Raw genomic sequence first — 27127 nt, 5'->3', positions numbered from 1 at the left:
CCTAGCATATAAAAGCTTATACATCTTTTTTTCTCCCTTAACCCATACTAAAACAACTTAATTTTGACATGTATAGGAAAAAGAAAAGAAATTTAAGCGAGTTGAGTTTATTTTTATTTTTTTTGAATCCAAACAGTAGTTTAGGACAAAATTACTCCGTGGAAATTTTGAAGATAAAATTTTGTTATTCTTATATTAGGGGTATATTATGTACTTTAGGTGGTTTGAGATATTTTAGGTTTATTTCCGCAATAAATGTATAGTTCATGGGGTGAATTTTAGATCTAAGTAATACAATTCATAAGATGAAACTCTTATATGAGCTTAGAAGTGAACGCAACTCTGATCATTGGGAACTATCCTTATAAGAGGTAATTTAGACTTTATCCATCCATTCAATTTTTATAAGCGGAATGTTCATTGCACCTAGCATATAAAAGCTTATACATATGTTTTTCTCCCTTAACCCATACTAAAACAACTTAATTTTGACATGTATAGGAAAAAGAAAAGAAATTTAAGCGAGTTGAGTTTATTTTTTATTTTTATTTTTATTTTTTTTAATCCAAAAAGTAGTTTAGGACAAAATTACTTCGTGGAAATTTTGAAGATAAAATTTTGTTATTCTTATATTAGGGGTATATTATGTACTTTAGGTGGTTTGAGATATTTTAGGTTTATTTCTGCAATAAATGTATAGTTACAAATTCAAATTTGAATTTTTTTTTATAACTATATCGTACTAATTTAAATAATATCAAACTAAGTAAATCATTGCTTTTTATATATATTTTAAAAATTAGGTTTCATGAATTATGGTTTAAGATATATTTTTAGGTTTTAAGATTTATCAATTGAAGTTTAAAATTTATAAATTAGTACAAAAAAATCATATATATAAAAAATAGTCACATATTAAGAATTAAGTTTTGTACGTGAATTTTGGGTCAAATACATGAATATCATAACTAAGTACAAAATTACAATTAAGTTAAGGATGACTTCTATGCTTACTTTGTTTTTTACAAGGTAAGTTTTACTTTGTTTTTCTATCATTGGATGAGTTTACTTTGTCAAAGTTCATCACCATCCAATGATGGAAAAAACAAAATAAGACTTACTTTGTAAAAAAACAAAGTAAGTATAGCCTAACCCCTAAGTTATATTACCAAATTTAATTCTTAATATGTCATTATTCTCTATGCATTACGATTTTACACCATAATTTAAAAAATATAGATTTCAATTCATAAATTATAAACTCTAAAATACATATTCTAAACTTCGAATTTATAAATTCTAATTTTTAAAATATATTAAAAATACTAATTTTATTACTTGATATAATCCAAAATTATAACTTGATATAGTTGTAAATAGTTGTTAGAATATGAATTTCTTGTAATTTTCCTAATTTTATAATTAGATGTGATTTTCGTTTAAAAAAACCTAAAGTAGCCCAATATCGGCCCAATGAAACCCAACTTTCTAGCACTAAAACCAGACTAAATTCTGTTCTTCTAACTCACCGGGAAGGTGGTTGAAACCTCCGCCTTCTTTCGATGATCCCAAGATTTTTCTACTAATCAAACACAAACCCACCTAAATTCCATCTCCCGTTCCTCCTCTTTCTCCCCCATAATCATTCCCACTTCTCTCATTCCTCCGCATTCAGCAATGGCTCAGCTTCTCAAAACCACTTTTCTTCCTTCATCTTCTGCGTCCCATCTTCGCCGCTCTTCCAATCGTTCTCATTCTGTCCATATTTCCACAAGGACTACACAGGTGCAGGCCAAGATCCGAGAGATCTTCATGCCTGCTCTTAGCTCCACAATGACTGAGGGAAAGATTGTTTCTTGGGTCAAATCACAAGGGGACAAGCTTTCTAAAGGTGAAAGTGTTGTTGTTGTTGAGTCTGATAAAGCTGATATGGATGTTGAGACTTTCTATGATGGTTACTTGGCTGCTATTATGGTTGAGGAAGGTGGAGTTGCTGCTGTTGGTTCTGCAATTGCTTTGTTGGCTGAGACGGAGGACGAAATTGCTGAGGCTCAGTCCAAAGCTTCCCCTTCTTCTTCTTCATCATCATCACCAGCACCGCCCCCGCCGGCGGCCGCTACTACATCTCCGGAATCGCCGCAGATTGCGGAGCCTGCAGGACCTCCAATTGCGAAAACTGCGGGTGTTGTGGCCTCAGCGGTGCATCCTGCATCAGAGGGAGGAAGAAGAGTGGTGGCTTCGCCTTATGCGAAGAAGCTTGCTAAGGAATTGAATGTGGAATTGGGGAAAATTATAGGTAGTGGACCTATGGGTAGAATTGTTGCTAAGGATGTTGAGGCGGCTGCCTCTGCTGCTGCTGAATCTGTTCCTGCTTCGCCTAAGGTTGGAACCACCGTATCATCGCCGCCTGGGATTGAATTGGGGACTGTGGTGCCATTCACGACAATGCAAGGGGCAGTTAGTAGGAACATGTTGGAGAGTTTGACTGTTCCTACTTTCAGAGTTGGCTATACTATTACTACCGATGCGCTTGATGCTCTTTACAAGAAGGTAAGTAATGGCTTCATCATTAGTTCATGATGCTTAGTTCTAAATGTCGGTTTATATTCATTCATCTGAGCTTCATAGATGTTCATCCTGTACAAAAATGTAGCATTTTATGTTAATAGTTCGAAATTTATAGCAAGAAGTCTCATAATTAGCATACAAATTGAGTTAGCTTTTAGGCATACACCGGATTGATGCTTATTAAACAAGTTCGCTCCTGGTAAATTGATAGACAATTTTACTAATGAGTGATATAATTGAGACATTTTAGCTACTGGCACTCCAAGATTGATCAATATGTTGATGCTATGCTTACATAAGTTCTTTGTTTTGGTGGTATTTGAAGAAATGGATCATCAGGCTAAGAGATTGTTTCTTACTTGATCCATTTACTGGGTGATCCATTGTTGATGATATTGTATTTCGTTTTTTGTGTCACTAGATCAAGTCTAAGGGTGTGACCATGACAGCCTTGCTGGCAAAGGCTACAGCCCTTGCATTGGCTGAGCATCCTGTTGTAAATTCAAGCTGTAAAGATGGAAATAGTTTCACATACAATAGCAGCATCAATATTGCAGTAGCTGTGGCCATTGATGGTGGATTGATTACACCAGTGCTTCAAGATGCTGACAAGGTACTGATTCGTCTGCTTTAGGCTATCCTGTAGTTTCTATAAGTTATATCTCCTTAATTGAATCTTAAACTTTGCTTTCTTTGGCACATATTTCAGGTTGACATTTATTCATTGTCAAGGAAGTGGAAGGAGTTGGTTGATAAGGCTCGTGCCAAGCAGTTGCAACCTCATGAATACAATACAGGTATTATTATTGAATTTATGCTTCTTATTGAACCATGTTATTAAATTGTGAAAAAGTGAGTACAGTTATAGTTCACAGTTCCAAACTTGTGCTTTCATATTGAAATTTTATTTTACAATTGCACATTTCCCAAATGAGATGAGCTGCTAGCTATACATGATTTGGACTTTCTGAAACTAATTGTTGTGCAAGGTCCCTGTAATTCATGAGCTGATAGTCATTTAGAAATATGATAATTTTAGGTATAAAATCCTTCTACTGGATATATGGCATCATTATTTTTCGTTACGAGTGAAGCTGGAAGAGTGTATATAGATTTTGGAACTGTTGTGACTACATAATTCTTAGCAATATGGGAAGTAAATGATTTCTTAGCAATATGTGCAGCACTTCATGTCGTTTTCCTTTTACACTTTTTTTCTCAGGTACCTTTACACTTTCGAACCTTGGAATGTTTGGGGTGGATCGGTTTGATGCAATTCTTCCACCTGGAACTGTAAGTGAATGAATTAAAAAGTTCCCATCAGATGTACACTATTCCTGAAGCTAGTAAAGTTCATACATGCTGTTTTTTACGCCTTGCCTCTTATTCTTTATTTAACTGATGCAGGGAGCAATCATGGCTGTTGGAGCATCTCAGCCAACAGTTGTAGGCACCAAGGACGGCCGTATTGGTATGAAGAACCAGATGCAGGTAACAATATTGTAGATTATATTTACCTGAAACCGTATTTGTGTCCCTTCAGTTGGATTTACAGTTTATTTGCAATTTAATTAACAAACTGTAAATTGCAATATGCAGGTAAATGTTACTGCCGATCATCGTGTAATCTATGGTGCTGATCTAGCTTCGTTCTTACAAACCCTGGCAAAGATAATTGAAGACCCCAAAGATTTGACCTTCTAGGCCACATCCTATCTCCAAATGAGGCGTCTGTCTTTCCATCCTTTTTCTCTTTGCCCTTGTTGGATGTTCAAAAGCTCATTTCATGCATCAACCATCTTGGATATTTACACAAAAATGTAGGAGCTGAATTGTTCTGTTAGAAGATCCAGTCAGCAGCAGAATTTAAAAGAGTAACTTTTATGTGTATGTCGGATGTTACAAATTTTTTGTACTTTACTAGTGCCATAAACAGTGGTTGTTACTTCTTGAATCAAATTTTTGTTGTTTCCCTTTTTCTCTTACCAATCTTATCGTATTTCACCAGTTACATTGTGTGAAGGATGAATTTGATCTGAAAGGGTACGACTAAAAAAACACTCTATGGTTATGTGCTCTAACAAAAAAAGGCCAATAGATCATTTTGATCGAAAGGGGGGCATTCTGTTTTGAGCCGTTGGCAAAATACGAAAAGATCCTTTCTGAAGGGGGTATGAAATTCCACTGTTCTCGTTCTGTTAAAGCGCGCAACCATAGGATAGTTTAAATCAAAGCGTTTAGTATTATCTTTTGACAGAGCATGAAGAAAAGATAGTTGGTATGAACCATAATTGCTATATATTTGTATTATGTAACTATACCAGGCTATAGGCAGTTGGCTTCTTACAACTGCCATATTTTGTATGGACATATATAGTGAGGGAAGCTTTATGCTAATGCCTAATGTCTACACAATCAAAACTGAGATCATTATCTGCTATTGCTACATATTTCAGGAAACTTTGTTACATAAGGTTGGTCTTTTTCCACCGAAGGAAGGTCTGTCACATGGATAGAAGCGCTTTTCATCGCGCATTGAGGATCATCCTCAACACAGTCTTCATCTTGGGTCTTCCTTCCGGCGAAACACTGACGCAACTGATAGCAGTCTTTAGTATTGCAAGCATTTGACCTCTGACTGCCACAGAAGTTCTGCTCACACTAAAATCAAGGATGTCATCCCACCTATCTCGTTGAGCCGAGTTACTTAAGACCCACTTGGCTAATTCAGTTCCCTCACAAACTGCCGGTTTTCCTGTTAGCAGTTCCAGTAGAAGAACCCCAAAGCTATACACATTCCCCGCCATTGTTACTCTCATTGTGTAAGCATACTCTGCACAAAAGATGATCGCTTATCAAGCCAACTTTCATAAAAATTAACGATAAGATGTACAAAACAACAAGGTTAAAGAGAAGTTCACCTGGTGAAATATAGCCAACAGAACCTGCAACAGTTGAAAGGCTACCGGTGCTCTTTGAGGGATCAATGACTTTGTAGAGTTCAATGTCTCCAACCAGAGGCTCCTTGAGGGACTTGAGGAAAATGTTGGTGCTCGAAAGGTCAAGCAGGAGTATTGGTCCAGAGGAGTATCCGTGCAGAAAAGTAAGACCCTGAGCCACTCCTACTGCTATACTGTATCGGCTAGCCCAGTCCAAGGCATGGCTGAGTTTACCATGGAGGACTTCGAAAAGTGTACCCTTCGGAGCATGCTCGTAGAAGAGGTAAGCACTATCAACACTCAATACATATGCCAAGGGTGTCATGACATTGGAATTGCTCAGCTTTCCTAACACTTCCAGCTCTTGGTGAAACTTATCTTGGCTTCCCAATTGGAATATCTTGTCACTCCAGTTAATCTTCTTCACGAAGTAGCTAGCTCCAGAAGGCATTTTGGCCTTGTAATATGTCGAAAACCTAGTCTTCAATACAATCTTCCATGGATAGGAAACTGCTTCCATGGCTTTGGTGAAGTCTATGTTTGATCTATGGATTGCATTTGCAGTCAACAGATGGCCTTGGATGACCTGAGGGGGCGGAAGATCTTCGCCAGATTGTGACTGCTGATCATTAACCTTGGAAAATCGTCGAGAGAATGCCAAAAGAACAATTGAAATCACCCCCAGAGTAAGAACAGCAGCTACAACAGCAACAATGATTGCCACAGCAGCTGATTTCCGTTTTTTTTTCCGTCAACGGTGGAGGACTGATTTCTGTAGCATTTCTAAGATCCACATTTCCACTAGCATTGAAAGAAACCCACCACTTGAAACTTGGGATGGTTCCCGAGAGATGATTGTTCCGGAGTATCAACTGCGTTAACGAACTCAACGAGGCGAGGAAATCCGGAATCTCACCAGAGAAATTGTTGTTTGAGAGATCCAAAATTTCTAAATCTTGCAGCTGAGAAAAAGATTGCGGAATAGTTCCTTCCAAGAGATTGCTGCTGAGATTTAAAGAAATTTGCAGTTTCAATGGCATAACTGGTATCCTCCCCCCTAATTGATTCTGTCCGAGTTGGAGTTCCAACAGAGACTTAATGCTGCTGATGCTGTCAGGTATAGCACCACCAAGATTGTTCCCTTGCAAATTCAAGTGAGCAAGGTTTTGCAAGTTCGAAATAGAAGAAGGTATCGTACCATCAAGCGCATTCCAGCTGATATTCAAAATCGACAACTTGTTCAATTGAGAGATTGATTGAGGGATTACTCCGGTAAACTTGTTGAATTGAAGTTTCAGAACTTGAAGATTGGTAATATTGCTCAGTTCCACCGGTAACGAGCCTGTAAGATTGTTCTCAGCCAAATTCAACAGTGCCAAATTATGGCAAGAACATAACTCAACTGGAATCTCACCAGAGAAGCTATTGTTATCAAGCTCCAAGTAAGTCAAATTCCGCTTGAATGAGAATGAAGAAGGGATAGAACCATTCAGAGAGTTGCTCCCGAGTCTCAACCTCACCATGTTTTCAGATATATTCCCAGAAATTGAACCATCTAACATATTATAAGACAAATCCACAGTTTGTAAAGATGGGTAAGAAAAGAGGTCTGCTGGAATAGGCCCTGTTAATCTATTGTAACTGAGATCCAAATTGATTACATATCTTGTAATTCCACTAGGAATTCTACCAGAAAAATTATTCTGATTTGCAGCAAAACGTTCAAGGGTTGTGATATTTGCAATTGTTGGTGGGATTTCTCCATTCAAATTGTTATCAGACAGAATCAAAAGCTGCAACTTTGTAAGATTTCCAATTGAGTAAGGAATAGAACCAATAAGTTTATTTGCACCAAGATTAATCACTCTCAAATTCTGATAATTCATTATTTCTGGAGGGATTTCACCTTGGAATGAATTCCCAGAAAGCTGGAACTCCTCTAACACTGTGAAATTCCCAAAATTTACAGGAACAGAACCACTGAACCTATTGAAATTAAGACTCAATTTCTTGAGAGCAACCAATCCATTTAACTGTGTATCAATATTACCAGTGAGATTATTGAAAGACAAGTCCAAGGATTCTAACCCAACAAACCGACTAAAAGTAGGCAACAAACCATTCAACTGGTTTTTGCTAAAATTCAAGGTCTTTAACCCATCAATCTCTCCACATCTATCAATAAACTCAACTGGGATTAAGCTCAAATGGTTGTTAGACACATCAAGGGATTGTAAAGACTCAATCTTGCAAACTTGAGACAAAAAATCAGAAGTGGAAACACGAAACCAAAATAGAGAAAGAGTAATTACAGAGGAATTATCATTGCTGCAGGTAACCCCTTTCCATAAACATGGGTTAGGCTGTGCAGAAACATTCCATGGGGAAGCAGTATTGTTAAGAAGGTCAGAAAGAGTGATCATAATGGAAATTTGGTCTGAAGACAAAGAAAACGCAGAAGAAAAGAAGAAGAAGGGAAAGAGAAAGATGCCATAGCCATACCTTGTCATTTTAGGCTCTAGTAGTGGGGCAGAAAATGGGGAGAGAACTTGGTTTATTTGAGAGGAAGAAGAAGAATGGGAAATGGAAGAAGAGAAGAAGAGTGTAATGGCGTGTAAGGGGTGGAGTTGACCGTTGACTTGGACTTACTGCCTTCAAAAGACTGGGGAAGCTGACTGACTGACTTATTTGGCTTTTGGGGTTTGTTTTTCCATGGAAAATTAAATTAGTAGTAAGTTTCTCTTTCATAAATTTGTGTCTGTTTTTGATAAAATAAATAATTAGTTTTTTTTTTTTCTACAAAGGAAGTATTTATGCTATTTCTAGATAAATGGGAACGAACCAACAAAGTATAAACACTTTTTTCAAGAGTATCTTATTCCTAAATAAATGCATTTCCCATCTCCGTTCCCATTCACATCCCAACGAGCTAAATGAGGACAAATTTATCCAATTCCTATTCCGCAGGGAATTCCGGCCCTACGGAGATCCTCATTCCCCATTTACAGATGCTTCAAGAACGTTTTCCACATTCTCATTTTCCGTGGGGAATCACCGTTTATTTTTAAAAAAATCAGTAAAGACAAAAACGCTTAAGAAACAATGACAAATAATATCAAGTATTAACAATCATTTTCAAAATTTTCAAATCATAAAAAACTAAAAATTAAAAACAACCAATCACCTAATTAAAATGTACTTAAATCATCCAAAAAATCAATTATGACAGGGAATAATAGAGGATCCTCATCGGGGATTAATAAGGCGGGGACGAGGATCCTCACGGGTGGGGATACCTTTCACATCCCATCATGGGGGATAAAATTATTCTCATCTCTGTCCCATGAAGATTCTTATCGGGCATTTTCGTCCCCGTCGAGGCGGGTCATCGATGGGGACCGGGAATCCCCGTCCCATTTATATCCCTAATTTAATGAGACTAAAATGTGATTAAAAACAAATGCTATGTATTGAAGTAAAAAAATTAGAAGCTCAATCTATCAATATTAAAAGGGTAAATTACAAAAATGGATGTAATGGGAGGCCCATTTACATTTTCAGACCCATTATCAACCAACTTACATATATAGACTGGTTTATTTCGAAATACCCACAATACCCTTCATATATATAAGTTACTTAAACAAAATTTCACCCTCTCTCTCTTATTTCGAAAATTAGTCTCACAGCTCTCTCTCACAACTCTCTTTCTCTCTCTTATTTTTCCTTAAGATCCTTCATTGGAACACATCAATCCAAGCCCAAGTCTTGTCATGTAAGTATGATGTTAGTTTCATATGTTTAAATCGCTTTTAACTTGTTGATGTTATTTTTGAGGTTAGAAATTTATAAATCTGAACTCGATTCGCGGAAGATCGCGTGCTTCACAGATTATGATTTCGATTCGCGAAATCGTAATATGCGAAGTAGATTGAAGGCTATGTGTGCGTTTGTGATTCGCATACTTCGCGGAATTCGTATATGGAATATACGCGAAGTATGCGAAGATATGGTGTTCCATTATTGGATTCGCACACTTCGCATATTTTACGTATTTGCGAAGTATGCGAAGTCTGCGAATGTATTTACGATATATGCGAATTCGCATATTCGAATAACTGCGAATTATGCGAAGTGTATGTTATTTCATTATGTTATCTCATTCTTTTTTTGTTTATTATTGATAGAAACATGTCAGTCCAGTTTGTATTGTGTGTGATCATGTGGAATAGCCGGTGGAAAACAATTGGTAAGAACATGACATACGAGGGGGGTGAGAAGAAATTGTTGAAGATGTCTCCGGGAATGAGCTTGGAAAGGCTGCAAGAGATAGTATACACTACTGCGAATGTTGATCCAATGTCATTTGATCTGCGTATGACTATGCAGTTAACTTACGGTCGAAAGCAACTACCTGGGGCAGTAGTTCCGATTGTTGATTCAAGTGATGTTGAGTGTTTTTTAGATTATTGTCGGATGAAAACTGACGATGTTACCCCACTATATGCTAATTTTGAGTCACGAACAATCCAACCGCGAGTAATGAAGGTAGAGAATGTTATTCATTCAAGTTGTAATGCCAATGCCACAGTTGTATTTGAGACAACTCCTGAAGTAGACAACACAACTGTTGAACGCCCACCTCATAGGCCAGGAAAAGAACCAATCACTGAGTGCAATATTGCATGCCACACTCCTGGTTTAGATGATATTAGCTCGAATCCGGTTTATCGTCCGGAGGACCAGATGTACGACGATGACATTTGGGATCATGATGACACAGAGGAAACGGTAAATGATGGACAACCTACCCCTTCGAGACAATCGCATTGTGAAGCTGTTCCCCAAAGCAGGGTATTGGTAGAGAATGTAGAAACAATAAGGAAGAGGAGTGATCCATTTCGATGGCTACCTCAGATCCATGATGCACCTAAGTTTACTGTTGAAGATAGTTCATCGAAAGGGGTCGTCGGTTTAAAGGTACACGACATGTTCTCCAACAAATGAGAATTACAGGATGCACTAGGTAAATACGCGGTGAATAACAGGTTCGAATGGAAAGTGTACAAGTCTAACAAGTCCATGTTTGAGGTTAGATGTAGACATTCGGATGTATGTAAATGGCGTTCTAGAGGAATTGCGATATCCAATTCAAGTTTGTTTAGGCTCCGAAGAATGGATACAATGGACAGCCACACATGTTCTAGAGATCAAATGTTACCACATCACAGGCAATCAGGGAAACGAGTGGCTGGCGTACTACTTTCGGATAAGTTTGATATCCAGGGTAGAGTATTTAGACCAAAGGACATTGTGAAAGATTTTGAGACCCACTATAAAATAAACTTGTCATATATGTAGGCTTGGAGAGCAAGGAATTGGGCGATAGAAGATGTGATGGGTTCACCGGAAGAGTCATACATGTTGTTGCTGGACTACTGTGAGACGTTGAAAGTATGCAACCCAGGTATGGTAACACATATTCAAACTGACGATGCTGATCATTTTCAGTACTTCTTTATGGCGTTTGGTCCTTCACTTAGAGCTTTTAAAGAACACATTCGCCATGTCATTTGCGTTGATGGAGACTTCCTAAAAGGTAAGTATCCAGGACAATTGTACATTGCAGTTGGGAAAGATGGTAATAACCAGATTTATCCTATCGCTTTTGGGGTTGGACCAAACGAGAGTAACGAGGCTTGGAGTTGGTTCATGACCAAGCTCAAAGAATGTATTGGGGACATAGAGAATTTTGCCGTCATCTCTGATAGGCACAAAGGAATTGACTATGTTGTGAATTTGGTGTTTCCAAATGCCATACATGGATGTTGTTGTCACCATTTGAAAATGAACCTGCAGGCCAAATTCAGGTCAGTTAGAAAGATAGGCGATGTGTACTGGGGAGCTGCTAAAGCTTACAGGGTTTCAAATTTTATCGAAGTATTCGCTCGACTACGTGAGCTACATGGCCCAGCAACAGTATATCTAGAGCAAGCTGGTATCCAGAGATGGTCGCATGCATATTTTTATACCCGTCGTTATAACATAATGACAATAAACATTGCTGAATCATGGAACGCGGTAATGGTTGAAGGAAGATGTTTCCCATCACAATATTGATAGAGTACATTAGAACTACTATCCAATGATGGTTCTATGAAAGATAAACAGCGGCTGGTAAATATTTTATACGTTGTCATTTCTGGTAATTTAGATGATATATGAATACATTACCTTCATGTTTCCATTTCCAGGAGCACGAGAACATTATCTGTCATTGTACGGTGAACGGAAGATGAAGAAACATGTTACGAAAGCTATACCATGTACATTCAATGGAATAAACCAACACACATTTTAGATTAGGGACCGAGGGAAAGGGGGAATTGTTGACTTAAATGCAGGTACTTGCACGTGTAGGCAATGGCAACTTTCTCAATTTCCTTGTAAACATGTATGTAAAGTTGCATGTGAGAATCGACTAAGTAACGCATACCAATGGGTTGATAAATACTACACCAATAACGCAGTTAGATTAGCTTACGCAGAGTATATCTACCCACTCGGACCCCAGACGGAGTGGACAAACTGTCACCCTCCAAGGAGTGTGCTTCCCCCTATAAGAGGTTCTTCCCCAGTTGGACGACCAAGAAGTCAGAACAGAAGACCGTCACAAGGTGAAAACCCATTGCCAATGGTATGTAGCCGATGTGGGAATAGCGGGCATAATAGTTTGAATTGTCACCGACCGTTGCCAAATAGAAGTCAAACTCCAAGTACAATAGCAAGTTCACGAAGTTCTAGGACTTCGAACAATTGATGCAGTTGGAGCAAAATTTATCATTATGTTTTTGTAAGAACATGTATCCTTATGCCTTGTGAGATTAATTATTCTAATGAAGCTTTATTATGTTTTGTAAGATTATGTTTATTAATTCAGTAGATATCACATGGGATAGTCGGTTCTGTAATGATTCGGAAGGTAGCACATGGGATAGTGGGTTCTGTAATGATTCGGTAGATAGCACATGGGATAGTGGATTCTGTATAATGATTCAGTAGGTAGCACATGAGATAGTGGGTTCTGTAATGATTCAGTAGATAGCACATGGGATAGTTCGTTTTATGCTTTCTATAAGACCCACACATCTCAGTCTCCATTATCACCCACTTGTGAAAATGGATCCATCCAACTTCCCCATGGAATATAGCATCATCACAACCCTCAACCAGTCTGAGTGTACTCAAAAGATGATTGAATATCAATATGATGTTGTCCGCTCTTACGGACAAACATTTATTCAACCGGAAATGTTTCATCCCGATTTCCTGTTTATGTCTTGTTTCAAACTTCCAATAAGGGGAGAGTTCCCCAGGAGCTCAATGCACATGTGTTGGTTCTTATGCTACATGCATTACATACCTATGGAATTTTCTTTATCTGAATGGTGTGACGGTTGTTGACACCGAGTCGGAGGACCTGTGACGAAAACCTGTAACAAAGCGGTCGAAGCGGTTGGTTCCGGAAATTTTTTTTAAAAAAAAGGGAAGAAAAAATATATAATAAAAAAAAGAAAGAAAGGAAAAGTTAATGGGAGTTGCGGTCGTCAAGTGGACGGCTCGCGAGTGCTCAGCGACGTGGTGCGAGCGCCTAGCGGCAGCCGACGCGTGTCCGACGACAGTTGGACGAGTGCCCGGCAGCGCGGGGCGCGCACTCGACGTCCGCTGGGCGTGCACGCCCGGCGGCGCGGGGCGCACGCCCGATGTCCGTTGGGCACACACGCCCGACAGCGCGGGGCGCACGCCCGACGGCCGCTGGGCGAGCGCCCAGCAACGTTGGGCGGACGCCCAACGCTCGTTGGGCGAACGCCCAACATCAGTTGGGCGCGCGCGCCCAACTAGGTTGGGCGTTCTCCCAACCAGCTTTGGGCGTCGTCCAAAGTTTCCGGGGATCCGTTGCCTATATAAGGCACGGATCCCCATGCATTTAAGGGAGAGGATTTTTGGAGCTTTCTCACTCTAGACATTTTTAGAGAGAGAAAGTAAATTTTTTGGAGAAAATATTTTTTTTCCCAAAAAAATCCAAATTTTCAAAAGTTGAATATTTTATCGAAAACACAAAAAAACACCGGAAAATCACAACTCGTGGAATCAACCGACTTCGACTGTCAGATACCGATCTTGAGGTATTATCCGAGGACTAGACTCGTTTTATTTTATTTAATTCATTTTCTTTATTTATTTATTTTTATGTTATCGTTTTTATTTATTTATTTAGTCATTTATTTATCACGTTTTGTTTATTATCCCGTATTTATTTAAATTTCGTCACGCGTTAAATAAATGTTCGGTTTTGCTTTGAAATAAAAAACCTCGTTTTGATATCCCAAATACGAACCGTGATCCGATTCAAAGGTAGTTCGGGTATTAAAAAACGTTGTAATTATAAGTTTTCAAATTTTTTCTAAATAACGTTTTAAATGAAAAACATCGTTTAAGAACCTCCGTTATAGACTATGATCCATTTTTGGTAGTTCGGAGGTCCAAAACGATAGAATAGATCTAATCTAAAGCTTTTGAATAAATCTGGAAACTGTTGGTTTATTTCTGTAATGTTACGTTTTCTGTCACTAAAGGCTGTTTACCGACGGAGTTTCCGTGGTAAAGCTGCTGAAATGTAAAAAATGCTGTTTTGGTCCTCCTTTCTCAACTTTTAGACTTTAGGTCCTTTATATATATATGTATAGTTATGTAATATATACTTTTAAGCTATTTTTAAATATTTTGTATATATATTTATTTAATATGTTTACATATTTTTCATTAATTTGATTTAACAAAATTATATGTATATGTATATCTTTTTCTATTCCTTTAAATTATACACATTTGCTATTTTGGGGGTTATTAAGGGTTATTTTCTATATATACTCATCATAAACCATTTGGGGGAGTTAAATACTAATTTTATTTATAAATCTTATTCATTCTCTTTACATGTTTTAGTTGGAATAAAAACATATTATACCTAGTAGTATTTTCATCACTATTCTTATTTATTAAGGTGTATTATTTTCTCTATTTTTGGGTATTATTACTCATTTTTGTACATATGTATCAAGTAACATGTTTGTATATATATATAGTTTTTTGGGCATTTAAGTTATATTAGTTATCATTGGGTAAAACTATTTTGGAGATTAAATGTTAGTTTTAGTTTTTATAGTTTTCCTTATTTTTACATAGTTATAATTAGGATAAAAATGTACTTTATGTAATATTTTCATTATCATTTCTTATACCTATATATTTATTGCTTACCCATTTTCATCATTATTTTTGGACAAAATATATATGTATATGTATATAACCTTTTGCTTTTCTTATTCTTTTAACACTTAGGTGTATATATTTTGGATTGGTTTTATTTGGTGAACTTTGGTTCGATTGGTTCATCATTGTGATCATGTGTAAATAAAGAGTCAATTGAGTGAAAAGGGGAAAAATAAACCACAAATAGATTTTTCAATTTGATTATTTAAATTAAATGTTTTTTAGAGGTTCCTAAATGCAAAATAAAAGGTTTTTACCACTTTAAACCGTTTCCAAAATATCGCGTTTTAAAACCTTAATCCGTTCCAACGACGAATTAAGTGAACATTGTAATTAAAATTATTTTCATTGTAAATGATAGAGTTTTGAATTGTTTTCTTAACCAAATGGCTTTGCACAAAATAAATTGACTTGTATGCTTAATCACGTTTTTAGATTAAAATTGTTTGCTTAACATTTTCAAACGCTCGAGTCATTCCAACGATGACTCGAGTGAACACCATTAAACGGGGTTTTGAAACGTACCTAAATCGTTCCAACGACGATTAAGGTACGATCCATGTAAATAAACTCGTTTTGGGGAATGAGATTAGCTTAGAGATAGTGTATGATATAAAGCATGAATCACGTTGTAAACAAATCAATTCTTTCTCCCCCTCTCTCTCCTATGTATTTTCAATTCATGTAAATGGATGATTCTTTATTAAAGTGGCTCTTAATGACATGCTCAAAACGGTTTTCAAAGCGAGAAAGAAAAGGTTTCAAATGAATTTTTAAACTTAAAGAAATATGCGATTAGTCCGTTATCGCCTAACACGCTGAGTAGGAGGCCGGTGGTTCATAACCGGGCGATGTCGGGGTGCCTAGTAGCCTTTCTCCGGAAAGGAGCTAGCCTTCTCGGCTCGTACCTAAGTTTCTCGAACCCTCACCGGTCTCCCGCAAGGGATCGGTGTTCATTTTCCAATTCGTGGGTGGCGACTCTTCCATACTCCGAGCTCCGGTCCTGCCGAGCAGCTTGATTCCACGATTGGTTGCTTTCGGCGCCAATCACCGCTTATGTCGCCATGAGGTGTCCACCCCCCGGTCCGCCCGGGAGATTAGGCCGCGGCACCTTGTCTAACAACGGTCTATGTGGAGGTACTATTCCTGCAAACGTACAAACATTTATGAAATGGTTTATGCCACTTGATGCATGGAATGCGTATTTTTCTCGATTGTTGTTTGAAAACACTAGGGTTTTTAGAGCAAACTATACACACAAGAAAAATATTTCTGTAATATTTTTCCTGAAAGTGACACCGTCTACTGCATTTTATGAGCTTCATGATGCTTATCCAACTTCTTTATGTGCAAATTGGCAATCTTTTCGTGATGCATCTATTTCTCTCCAATGAGCAAGTGCGCAGAAAAACAATTGCAGTGAAGTATGGGGACGTGGAGAAACACCATGGTCAAGTCTTCCATTTGGTTATATCGACACAATCCATGAAGCTGTAGAGATTTTTGAGACCGAGCAGTCTGTTGGGATTGATATGAGGGATTAATGTAGTTTATGTGTTGTTGTATCCAAATAATGTGTGTTTTAGTTTGTGTTGTTGTATCCAAATAATATGTGTTTTAGTTTGTGTTGTTGGGTCCAAATGATGTGTGATTTAATTTGTGTGAAACAAATTTGCGAATAAATGTACAACTTCGCGAATGTGAGGATATGCGAATTCGCGAATATATGTGTTTGCGGAGCAGGAGGTATGTTCGCGAACCTTCAGTGCTTCGTATACTGCATGCGGCTTCGCGAATACACCAGTTTGCGAAACAGGAGGTATGTTCGCGAAGACTATGTGCTTCGCATATGCATGATTAACTTCGCGAATATGAATACTGTGAAGTATTTACTACACAAATAAATGAACAACTTCGCATATTTATGTGTTTGCGAATATGATGTTAAGCAAAAATCTGTAAGAACACAAAATGGACACAATATATAACACAAATAGTACAAATCAAAATTTATACAGTTTGCCATGGAAAATTTCAAGGACAACATGTAATCTAAGGAAATCTCCATCCGTTGGGTCTAATTCATGCACCTGCTGACCAGCTGTTAAAAGTTGAGAAAAAATGCACACCAGCATCCCACAATTGTTCGATGCTGTTCTCTGTTGTGGAGTGTCCGGTAGCCTAGTCCACCTTATCCGATTGTCCTGATTTTGACCAGTCCACCCTATGGTTTTGCCAATAGCGTATATAAGTACGGTCATAGGCCTTTGGAGTACTTGACCAAGCTTCTCCTCACTGTCATTAGAAAGACAATTATCATACATGTACATGTGCATATTCGTTGTATTTAGCACTCCTAATATCCAGTGGTTTCCTTTGATGTTGAATGACATGAATATTTGCTTCAAACCCTTCTATGGTCTCATAAACATGTCATCTCTACCATTGATCGTGTTACACACGTGGCCCATATCCATATTATATGACAACTGTATATATCCGGTGAATTGGATATCACATGTAGTCCAGTCCGCATCTAAACCATTCTCGCACGACTGGCACTGCAACAGATACAGGAATGCATCGATGTGATAATTAAAAAAGAAATATAGACATAAGTCAAACACACGTGGCCCATATCCATATTATATGACAACTATATATATCCGGTGAATTGGCTATCACATGTAGTCTAGTCCGCATCCAAACCATTCTCGCACGACTGGCGCCGCAACAGATACAGGAATGCATCGATGTGCTAATTAAAAAAGAAATATATACATAAGTCAAACACATTCTTCACAAACATATGCATCACAAACAAACAAACCATAATATTTATACAACTATACCTCCCCGTCCCAATATTTTCCCGGTGTCTCAGCTTGTATGAACCAGGGATTTCTGGCTGTAGTGGTTCTATCCCTTTAACGGGCCTTGACGTCTTTTTAGTGAAAAAATTCCTCCATACCTCATACGTAGACACATCGTCCTTATCAATCCGGACTGACCATGGCGTAGGTACAGGGGGTGCTCTAGGAACGGCGGGACTTTGTGATACGACAAGATCCATGCACTGATCTACCTTCTTAGTTCCCTTCTTGGCTACCTGCTTAGTTACCTTCATAGCCACCTTCTTACACCTTTTTCCTTTCTTTTCCTCGGTGAACGGTGTTGTCACGTGATGTGATCACTTCCTTTGTCGCACCACCCTTAACGGCTGAGACTTATGCACATCATCTATCATGGCTTGTGTGATACCTTGGACAATGGTATTCCAGTTTTTGATGGTCTAAGGGAAAGCACGAAAAGGCTTAAGGCTTATTCCGTGAGATTAACTCGTGCTGCTCTTAACGACACCTTTGTTCCTCCTCCGCCCGATGGTGGCAAAATGGGGGAGAAAGAACATGCTGATAGAACTCAGTACACAGGAGAAGCATCTAGTAGTCAGCAGCAATAAAAGGGAAAAGGCAAAGTCAACCCTGCCCAAGTCAATAGGAAGAAATAGTCTGGCTAGATTTGCTAGGGTTTATTCTTGACTTGTATTTTTATGCGTATTTTGTCTTGCTGACTATCTATAAAATTATGCATCCCTTATTCCAAATTGATTAATCTTATGTGATGCTTACTTACGTGCTGTGCTTTATGCTGATCTGTCTTAAATGAACAAACAAATAAAAGAAAAAGGAATATACTCAGTACACACTAAGACTTGATACATCTGCTCTGAATTTTTTTTCCCATAACTCTGATATCAAACTAACCATGTATCAAAACTGAGTCAAAACATATTCCACATATTGACCTCTTCTGAAAGCTGACCTAGGCTCATTTGAATTAGATCTTGGAAGGTCTAGAACTGAACTAAGTCAGCATAAGCATGACTTAACTTTACTCAATTAAATCTTAGAAGGTTTAGAGTTAAGTCAAGTCAATAGATGCAACCCTTACGGGGGAGTAATTTCAGAAGCATAAAAAGAATTTCAATCATGGGGGATCTCAATGCTGAGTTCCATCAATTAAATATTTTGCCAACATCAAAATGGGGGAGTTTGTTGAAACACCTTTCCACATGATTTTGATTTGACAAAATTATTTAAGTTAATCCATGATTAAGGGACAATTAAATTTAAGTGCTTTGATTTAATTGTACTAATATGTTTGTTCAATGATGAGTATAAATATAAGGGTTAATACACATATTTGCCCTTGTGTTTTCTCAAAAAAACAGATTTGCCCTTAAATCAAATAAACCCACAAAACTATCCTTGAATTTTTCATAAACCTGCAATTATACCCTAATCTGACGGAGCTGCTAAACGGCGATGACATCAAACCTTCTTATCTCCAGAAAAGAACAACCAATCACAAACAGAAAAAAAATATGCACATTCAATTTCGATTAAAAGAAAGTTAGAAGAACAGATTTGTGAAAATTCATTTTCATAAAAGCTCAATCAACCTAATAAAATGGCGTCTAAACCTCCTAATTAATCCAAAAGCAATAGCAATAGAAAACAATAAGAAACCAAATGAATTTTGATTGTCGTCATCCAATTTTTTTGGAGACAAGAAGGTTTGATGTCATCGCCGCTTAGCAGCTCCGTCAGATTAGGGTATAATTGCAGGTTTATGGAAAATTCAGGGATAGTTTTGTGGGTTTATTTGATTTAAGGGTAAATCTGTTTTTCTGTAAAAACACAGGGGCAAATATGTGTATTAACCCTAAATATAAATACAAATAGAAATAAAAATTAAGACAGGACGAAGTCAGCACAAGCTAAGTAGAGTGGAACTCAACGTGAAAGAAGATAAGTTATCTTCAGAACCGAAGCTTAAAGATCAAGCTAATCTACGAAGCTGAGTGGAACGAAACTCAGTATCAAAAGTAGAAAAAGTCTTCTTGAGAACTGTGTCTTACAGAACGAAGCTGACCATGGAAGTTGAGTAAAAGAGAACTCAGTATATGCATTAGCAAACAAATCACAAACAACGGCTATCAAAGACAAGCTGAGTGATCTTCAAGACAGCATGAATGATCCGTTTGCTAAAGGACAAGCTCCGACAACTGTCTGCACCAATAATATAAACCTTGGAATTACACAAAAGCTAATTTCGAGATGCATGGGTCAACTGTTCTTTTGCTAAAAGACGAACAAGAATAAGAAGACGAAACCTGCAAGAAGAAGACAAACCTGACGCCTGCAGAATTCAGACGACAGGATTGGCCTGCAAAACTGAAGCTGACCAGAACTTGTCTAAAAAAGGAGCTGTTTGGATCAACGGACAAATCCAAGGTTCAAACCATTTCTACTTCAGACCTCAACTATAAAAGGACATGATCATTCTTGGATCATTAGCCGATCACAACAAGAACAAAAAGAGAATACATACAAAGCACACAAAAACCAAAAGAGATCTTACACCAAATTTCTATTCTTATGTAAAAGCTAGATTGATTTTCTGTAATCATCTAAAGTGTTCTTCATTCGAAAAGAACAAGTTGTATCAATTGTAAAATTGAGAGTGTTGTGCTGAGTACTCAGTGTTGAGTGCTTACTGGTAGAGAAATCTAGGTGTTTAGTTATAGCACTTAGTAGGAGTTGAGTAGACGAATAGAGGACGGTACTCTTGCATATTCAACTGCCTTGTAAACGGTTTGTGCTCTACCTTTAAAGAGCTCAGTATTAGATTTACAAAGCTCGGAGGGACTCTAGGGACTGGATGTAAGTGGAGAGGCCGAACCAGGATAAGTCTTGCTGAGTAATCTCTAACTCTCTTTAAATATATATATATATATATCTGTACGTGTTGCTTGTTATATTTACTCAGCATATAAATTGTCTAAACTGACACTGAGTAAATAAGAGTGCTGAGTTGGAAGCTGGCCACAAAAGTGTCAATTCCCAACTCATATGTAAAATAGCTCTAGTCAGCTTCTGACTAAAGCTGTCTTACGCCACAATCGGCCGCGCTGACCAAAGTTGAGTTAACAAACTCAAGAAAATATATTAAGTAAGCTTAATTAAAACGAAAAAAGTTATATTAGTTCCTACCCCCCCCCCCCTTGGAACTAATCACACGGGACCAACAAACTCCACCTTCAACTTTGCCCTCAACTCCTCCTTCAACTCCACCCTCTCCCGCCTATTAGACTCACTGAACTCCGATCTCATCTTCCGCACCAATTCATCCGCCAATGAATCTTTAAGTTCCACCTTCAACATTTCAAATCTCTCCCGCATCCTTGCCTTCCTTTCTTCTTCCTCATTTGCCTGTACATTCACTTCATTCTTCTTCTTACACCTCTTCTCGTTTCTAATTTTATCCTCCTCATCTATATAAACATACTCTTCCTCCTCATTTTCCACATCCTCTTTGCCCTGATTACCTACAACATTCTCTTCCTCACTCTCTACCTCATGCTCTTCCCCATTATGTACCTCATTCTCTTCCTCATTGTTCTCCTCTTCTTCACTTAGCTCAGACCCCTTATAAGGTTCGAATAACACATCAAGGTCAAGGTCTACGGCTTTCCCATCTAAATAATCCTTCATTGGTGCATACCAATCACACTTTGCCTCGTCTTCCTCAATAACAAGTTTAGATGCTTGCACATCAGCTGACTGAACACATGAACAATCAAACCCAACTCCATAAGCACATGTTACTTACATCCAAAGCACACATTAATTCTGTACACAAGACATATGTACTTACCTTAAACATTTCTTCAGCTTCTGCGAAAGTTATATTCTTTGCACTTATCCACCGACATATACGAGGGTACATGGTCTTTGGTCTCCTCAAATAGTATTTAGGGGGTGCACGCAATATCTCCAGTATCCAAGCCTATAAAGTATTACATGAAAATCATTACAGTTGAAATCTAACATGAAGTAAATCACATGAATATAGGAAACATACATGGAACGCTTGGGCTAATCCATGAAGTTGATATGGGATGGCCTTCTTCTTTCCTTCTTCCGCGTTGTACGCGTCAAATGCCTTCTTCTTTCTTGGGATCCCACATTCCATCATCTTGTACAGCTCATCCCAAGCAGGCACACCCCATGGAAACGAGTTAAATACAGTGGGGAAATCAGTTAGGTTGATGATATTGTCATCAACCTTTTTCAATGGATCAGTTGTGCGTAGGAACCTATGTATAACGAACAACATAGCCATTGCCACGGCATCATCGTTATTTTTTTCGCCCAATTAGTCTCTAAGAAGGTATCGAATATATTTTTGTGATTTATGCTCTCTCTACCTCCGAAGTAGAGATTCCTCAATTTGTTTACCCTTTTATAATTGCTCATCCGTTTAAAAATTAGTAACGAATCACCTAGTCTCAATTCGGTTATGAGTGCGAATTCACGCTGACCGAATTTCACTTCAACACCATTGATGTTGAACCACATTTCTCCGGATTTACCCTCTTTCGGATTGATCTCCATTGTAAGAACCCCATGGCATAGAGGAGAGGACAACGAATACACTTCGAAGTCCACTAAATGCCCGAAACATGTTTTCCTGAACATGGCCAACTGCATTGTGGATAATTTTTCTTTCACTTTCTTCATCACCTCAGCATCAGAACGAACTGTGATAGTAGCTCTCGTCTCATAGGCGTAGGGGTACCTAAAGGTGTCTTTGATACTCTTCTTAAGTGTCTTTGATGTCCTCTTCCTCTTTTTGGAATTAGTCTTAGAATGATCACCCTTCCAAATCATAAAGTAGAGCAAATTAGTCAAGTAAATAGTAACTTCGCGAATATGAAAGTCGCGAACTAACAAGAATATTCGCGAATTCGCATATGCGGAACAATAGCATATGCCTCGGCTGCTTTGTGGATATGAGTTTACTTCGCATATTGCGATGTTCGCGAAGTAAACTCATATTCGCGAATTGGTCGATTCTGTAAAGTTTGGTCTCCACAACTGATTTTAACTATTTGTAAGTATCATTCTAACAAAACGAAGCTATGAACCAACGAAAGAACACAATAAATCTGCAAACCCTACTTCTAAATCGCAAGAGAAGTAAAATCACCGTAATATAGGAATAGAAGCATTAAAACCTAATCAAAATCCACAAAATAACATACCTTCTTGCCGGTTCTTGCCATTGGAATCGGTTGGAAGTCGCTGGAAGAAGAAACGTAAAGATTGGTGGTGTTGAAGATGTTCGTTGTTCGAGTTTTTGGTGTTCGTTGTTCGAGTTTTCGCGAATGTTAGGGGGTGAAATGCATAAGTTCTTATATATATATGAAGGGCATTTCGGGAAAGTATTCAGGGCATAGTCTATATATGTAAGTTGGTTGATAATGGGTCTGAAAATGTAAATGAGCCTCCTATTACACCCATTTTTGTAATTTTCCCATATTAAAATAGGAGCAAATTACAAATCTAGCCTAACTGAATGGGTCCATTATCATATTTGATTCACTTTGCTTCCATCTCACCAAATTAGACATTTCCATCCCTTTTGGACAAATATACACCTAGTTCCATTCGACTTCTGCTTCTGCTTCTGTTCTTGATCCCGTTTCTTCTTCTTCGGTCCATCTTCTTCAATTTCTAATACCAATCGTTAGCAATTTTTGGGATTTTTGAAGTATTCTAAATTTTGGAAAGGAAACACAAAACAAATGAAGCTTTCCCGTAAAAATGGTATGTTTTTAGCTTATACGCATGTTTTTCTCGCTGGTCTTGCCTCTTTTTTCATATGTAATAGTATCGTTTCAATTTCCTCCATTTTCCTCCATTGTTGTCGCATTTCGTCACAAATCTGACAACAGTTATCGCATCTGTGTTGTCACATTTCGTCACAAATACGACAATAATTGTCGCATTTCGTCACAAATGCAACATCGCAACAATTCAATTGTTAGATTTTTTTTTCTTTCTCATTTTTTGAGCTTTCCATCTTAATCCTCTTTCGCAAACACTAAATCTTCAAAGGTTGAACGAAACATAATCATTTCTCTCTATAAACCACCGTCTTTTCTCTTTCTATAAATATAATCTCTTCTCTCTCTATAAACCACCGTCTTTTCTCTCTCTCAAGACTTGGCGGTAATGTCGTTTTCATTGGTTTGGGATGACGAAGAAGATATTGAGAGTTGAGGAAGAAGGTGAATTGAAATAAGGGTATTCTTGTTCAAAATAGATGAAAGTGTCTAATTTAGTGAGATGGAAACAAAGTGGATCATATATATTAATGGATCCCTTCAAATCAGCTAGATTAGTAATTAGTCTTTAAAATAGTTAGGACGTCAGTGATTTTTGACAATGATCTTTCAAGGTCTATTGCAGTAAATGACACTCTCCTTTTTTAAAACAGTAAATGATATTCTTGTTTTGATTATTTAAGAATCTCATTCCTAGTGAATAACAAATTCAATCAACTATAGCAATTTAATTTGAAAATAAGTAATTTTTTTCATTAGTGACTTTTTTTTATGTAAAAAGTAAATATTTTATCGATTTTGGTATAAATGAACGATTTTTTTTAATTTTTTTATGCGCAAAATTAATTGCCTTTCGTCCAAGTCTATGTGGTGGGACCTCCGAATGGAGCCCATTTTGAATTGGTGAAGGTTTGAATTAAGGATCAAAACAAAAATAATAAGAGGGTAAGGTATAAATATTTTCAATATTGACCATCAAAGTATTTTTTTTTATATGGAAAATCAAGAGTAATTTCACTTTTTAAGATGCAATTTTATTTTTAATATTGGCAGTAAGATCAATTTCAAGTTGTACTAATTTGAAAAATAATTTATTAAACTGTTTTTCAGGTATTAATCTTGTAATCCACATTTTACATGTACGTCGTTTTATCACTTATTAATAATAGATTACAAATATATGAATAAATGTGATTTTTTTAAAATAAAGTATAATATATTTTACACGAATTGGAAAAAAAATCTAAATACTTCGTCGAATTTAAAAAAAAACTACAAAATATTTGATGGAACGAAAGAAATGAACAAAATATTTGTGTTTTATAATAATGTCTCAAATTGACCAAACTTGCCAAAATTAAGGATAAAATTGCACATTTTAAACGTCAGAGATGAAATTGTTCATGATTAGAAGTATTTTTACATATTATCTCAAATAATAAGTATATATGTGTCTGATCGTATATTACAACTCACTATTCCTTCCACATCTCAACATACAAAACTTCTACATGGTCACCATATAATGCTTCACATGGTTCCATTTCGATGCTACGATAATAACTATTGTTATAAGCGAACTCCATTAAAGGTAAATGTATATCTTATTATCCTTAGAAATTCAGGACGCATTGTCCTAATCATGTCCTCCAAATGTTATATCATGCGTTATGATTATCCATTTGTTTGTGGATGAAAAATCATATTGAAATTGAGTTTTATTACTATAACTGTATATAAATTTTCCTAAAATCTTGATGTGAAACGAGGAGCTCGGTCCAATGCAATGGACTTCAGTATTCCATGCAACCTCACAATCTCCTCCACATACAACCGTGCAAATTTGTCATAAAATCTGTTTGTTTTATATGTATAAAATGTGTGAACTTTGTCAAATGATCCATAATCACATAAACACGGTCATGTTTCTGTCTTGTTCGTGGTAACTAGACAATAAAGTCCATGGTGATTCATTCCCACTTCCACTCAAGAATGGTTAATGGTTTTAGCTTACCCACTAGGTTCTTAGTGCTCAAATATCACTCATTGACACGTCACAAACTTTGAAACAAACTCAACCACATCTTTCTTCAATGTTGGCCACCAGTAATATGATCTCAGATTTCTGTACATCTTCATCATGCCCCGTATGCATCGTGATACATCATTATTTGAATGAGCCTTAAATGAATGGGATGTAAATGGGCTTTAGCCGTATTCTAAAGCTAACATTTAGGGCCCAGACTCAATAAGGCCCAAAAACATACTTCCCTTCGGCTGAACTCACATATGGCCACAAGGTATCAAGAGAGGTCTCTTCGGGAGCTGCCTAGGATGACCTGTTGGTATGCCCTAGTTCTTAGGCATTGGTTCCTATATATTATATTATGCTTATGATTATTCTTGCATAAATACATTATTTGTGTTACATTAATCTAGTTCATTTATATCTTGTGTTATAAGGTGAATAGAGAATATATTGATTGATAATCGTAAAACCATATCCCAAGTCTATTCTATGGGAATGATTAGGACCACAAACTTGTATATTCGACGACTGCATAGTAGTAATTGATACTAGCCGTAGAACTTGATAAGTTAGTTGTGAATATGGGTACATGTTGTATACATGTGACTGGATCAATCTGCCCGAAAAAACTACATGGTGGTTGTGTCATAAGTTTTCTTAAGTAGGTCTCTAACGGTCTTCAGATCAGATTTCATTGTAATATCAATGTGGAATCCAGTTCACTTTGACATACGCCTAATAGGTCTGTAACAAGATTCCTAATATAGGTATGATTGGATGAGCATGTGAACATGTTGGTATGGATAGTGAAGTGATGGAATTACCACTCACATAATAGTGAGATGATATCATAGGCCACTTGAAAAGTGAGATTGATAAGTGTGTGGCCACACCCTGATAATTAGTTTACTTATCCGTTTCATTAATCTACTTAAGATCAAGAAATATCATAAACAACAGAGAGGATAATAGTCGTCATGCCTCTAGTTTATAATATCGATATTAAACGGTAAAAGACGTTAAGAGATAACTACAAGGTTTCTGCATCTTTAGACTGCTGAAACTCTGTCTTGGTTAAGGGCAGTAACGGTTTGCTAGAACACACTTACTGTCTGTGGGTCTTGAGCCCACTACTAGGTAAGAACAGTCGCATAGGATCGTGTATTGAACATCTGAGTTAGAACTTATAGAACGATACATTGGAGAGATGGAATTAATTAATTGATTGACAGTAAAATGTCAAGGTAATTAATTAGTGGTTGATTAATTGATACTTTGTATCAAGGTAATTAATTAATGGATTTAGAAATTGGGTATTTAATTGATTAATCAGTTTGTGGAATGTAATTAATTAATGTATAAATTAATAAAATTGTATTTGGTGAACAATTAATTAAATTAATACGTCAATTTATTAAGAAATTAAAGCATGTTCTTGGATTTTTTTTTTCTACCAATAATTCATTATTATGCACATTTAATCAATATTAATAAGTGCATGCGTCAAATATTAAACAATAGAAACTACAAGGGCAGTGGTATATTAAGCAGCGTGCGACATAA

At 37.0% G+C, this 27127-nt stretch overlaps 2 protein-coding genes across 2 annotated transcripts; one reads left to right on the top strand and one right to left on the bottom strand.

The window, feature by feature from the left end:
- Positions 1 to 1513: 1513 nt before the first annotated feature.
- Positions 1514 to 4540, top strand: LOC136235933 (dihydrolipoyllysine-residue acetyltransferase component 5 of pyruvate dehydrogenase complex, chloroplastic). Its single transcript, XM_066026019.1, has 6 exons — positions 1514 to 2550; positions 2990 to 3181; positions 3278 to 3365; positions 3791 to 3861; positions 3976 to 4059; positions 4168 to 4540. The coding sequence occupies exons 1-6, from the start codon at positions 1678 to 1680 to the stop codon at positions 4270 to 4272; spliced, it is 1413 nt and encodes a 470-aa protein (XP_065882091.1). The 5' UTR covers positions 1514 to 1677; the 3' UTR covers positions 4273 to 4540.
- Positions 4541 to 4829: 289 nt separating this feature from the next.
- On the bottom strand, positions 4830 to 8073 carry LOC136235931 (LRR receptor-like serine/threonine-protein kinase GSO1). The gene is given in 3 exon segments (XM_066026018.1): positions 4830 to 5401; positions 5490 to 6255; positions 6257 to 8073. Coding segments are annotated over 3 exon segments (2835 nt in total). The 5' UTR covers positions 8018 to 8073; the 3' UTR covers positions 4830 to 5093.
- Between the last annotated feature and the right edge of the window lie 19054 nt (positions 8074 to 27127).

Source organism: Euphorbia lathyris, chromosome 7 (genome assembly GCF_963576675.1).
Source record: "Euphorbia lathyris chromosome 7, ddEupLath1.1, whole genome shotgun sequence".
In the NCBI taxonomy this organism is placed as follows: Eukaryota; Viridiplantae; Streptophyta; class Magnoliopsida; order Malpighiales; family Euphorbiaceae; genus Euphorbia; species Euphorbia lathyris.
This window is presented reverse-complemented; position numbering and strand designations above follow the sequence as displayed.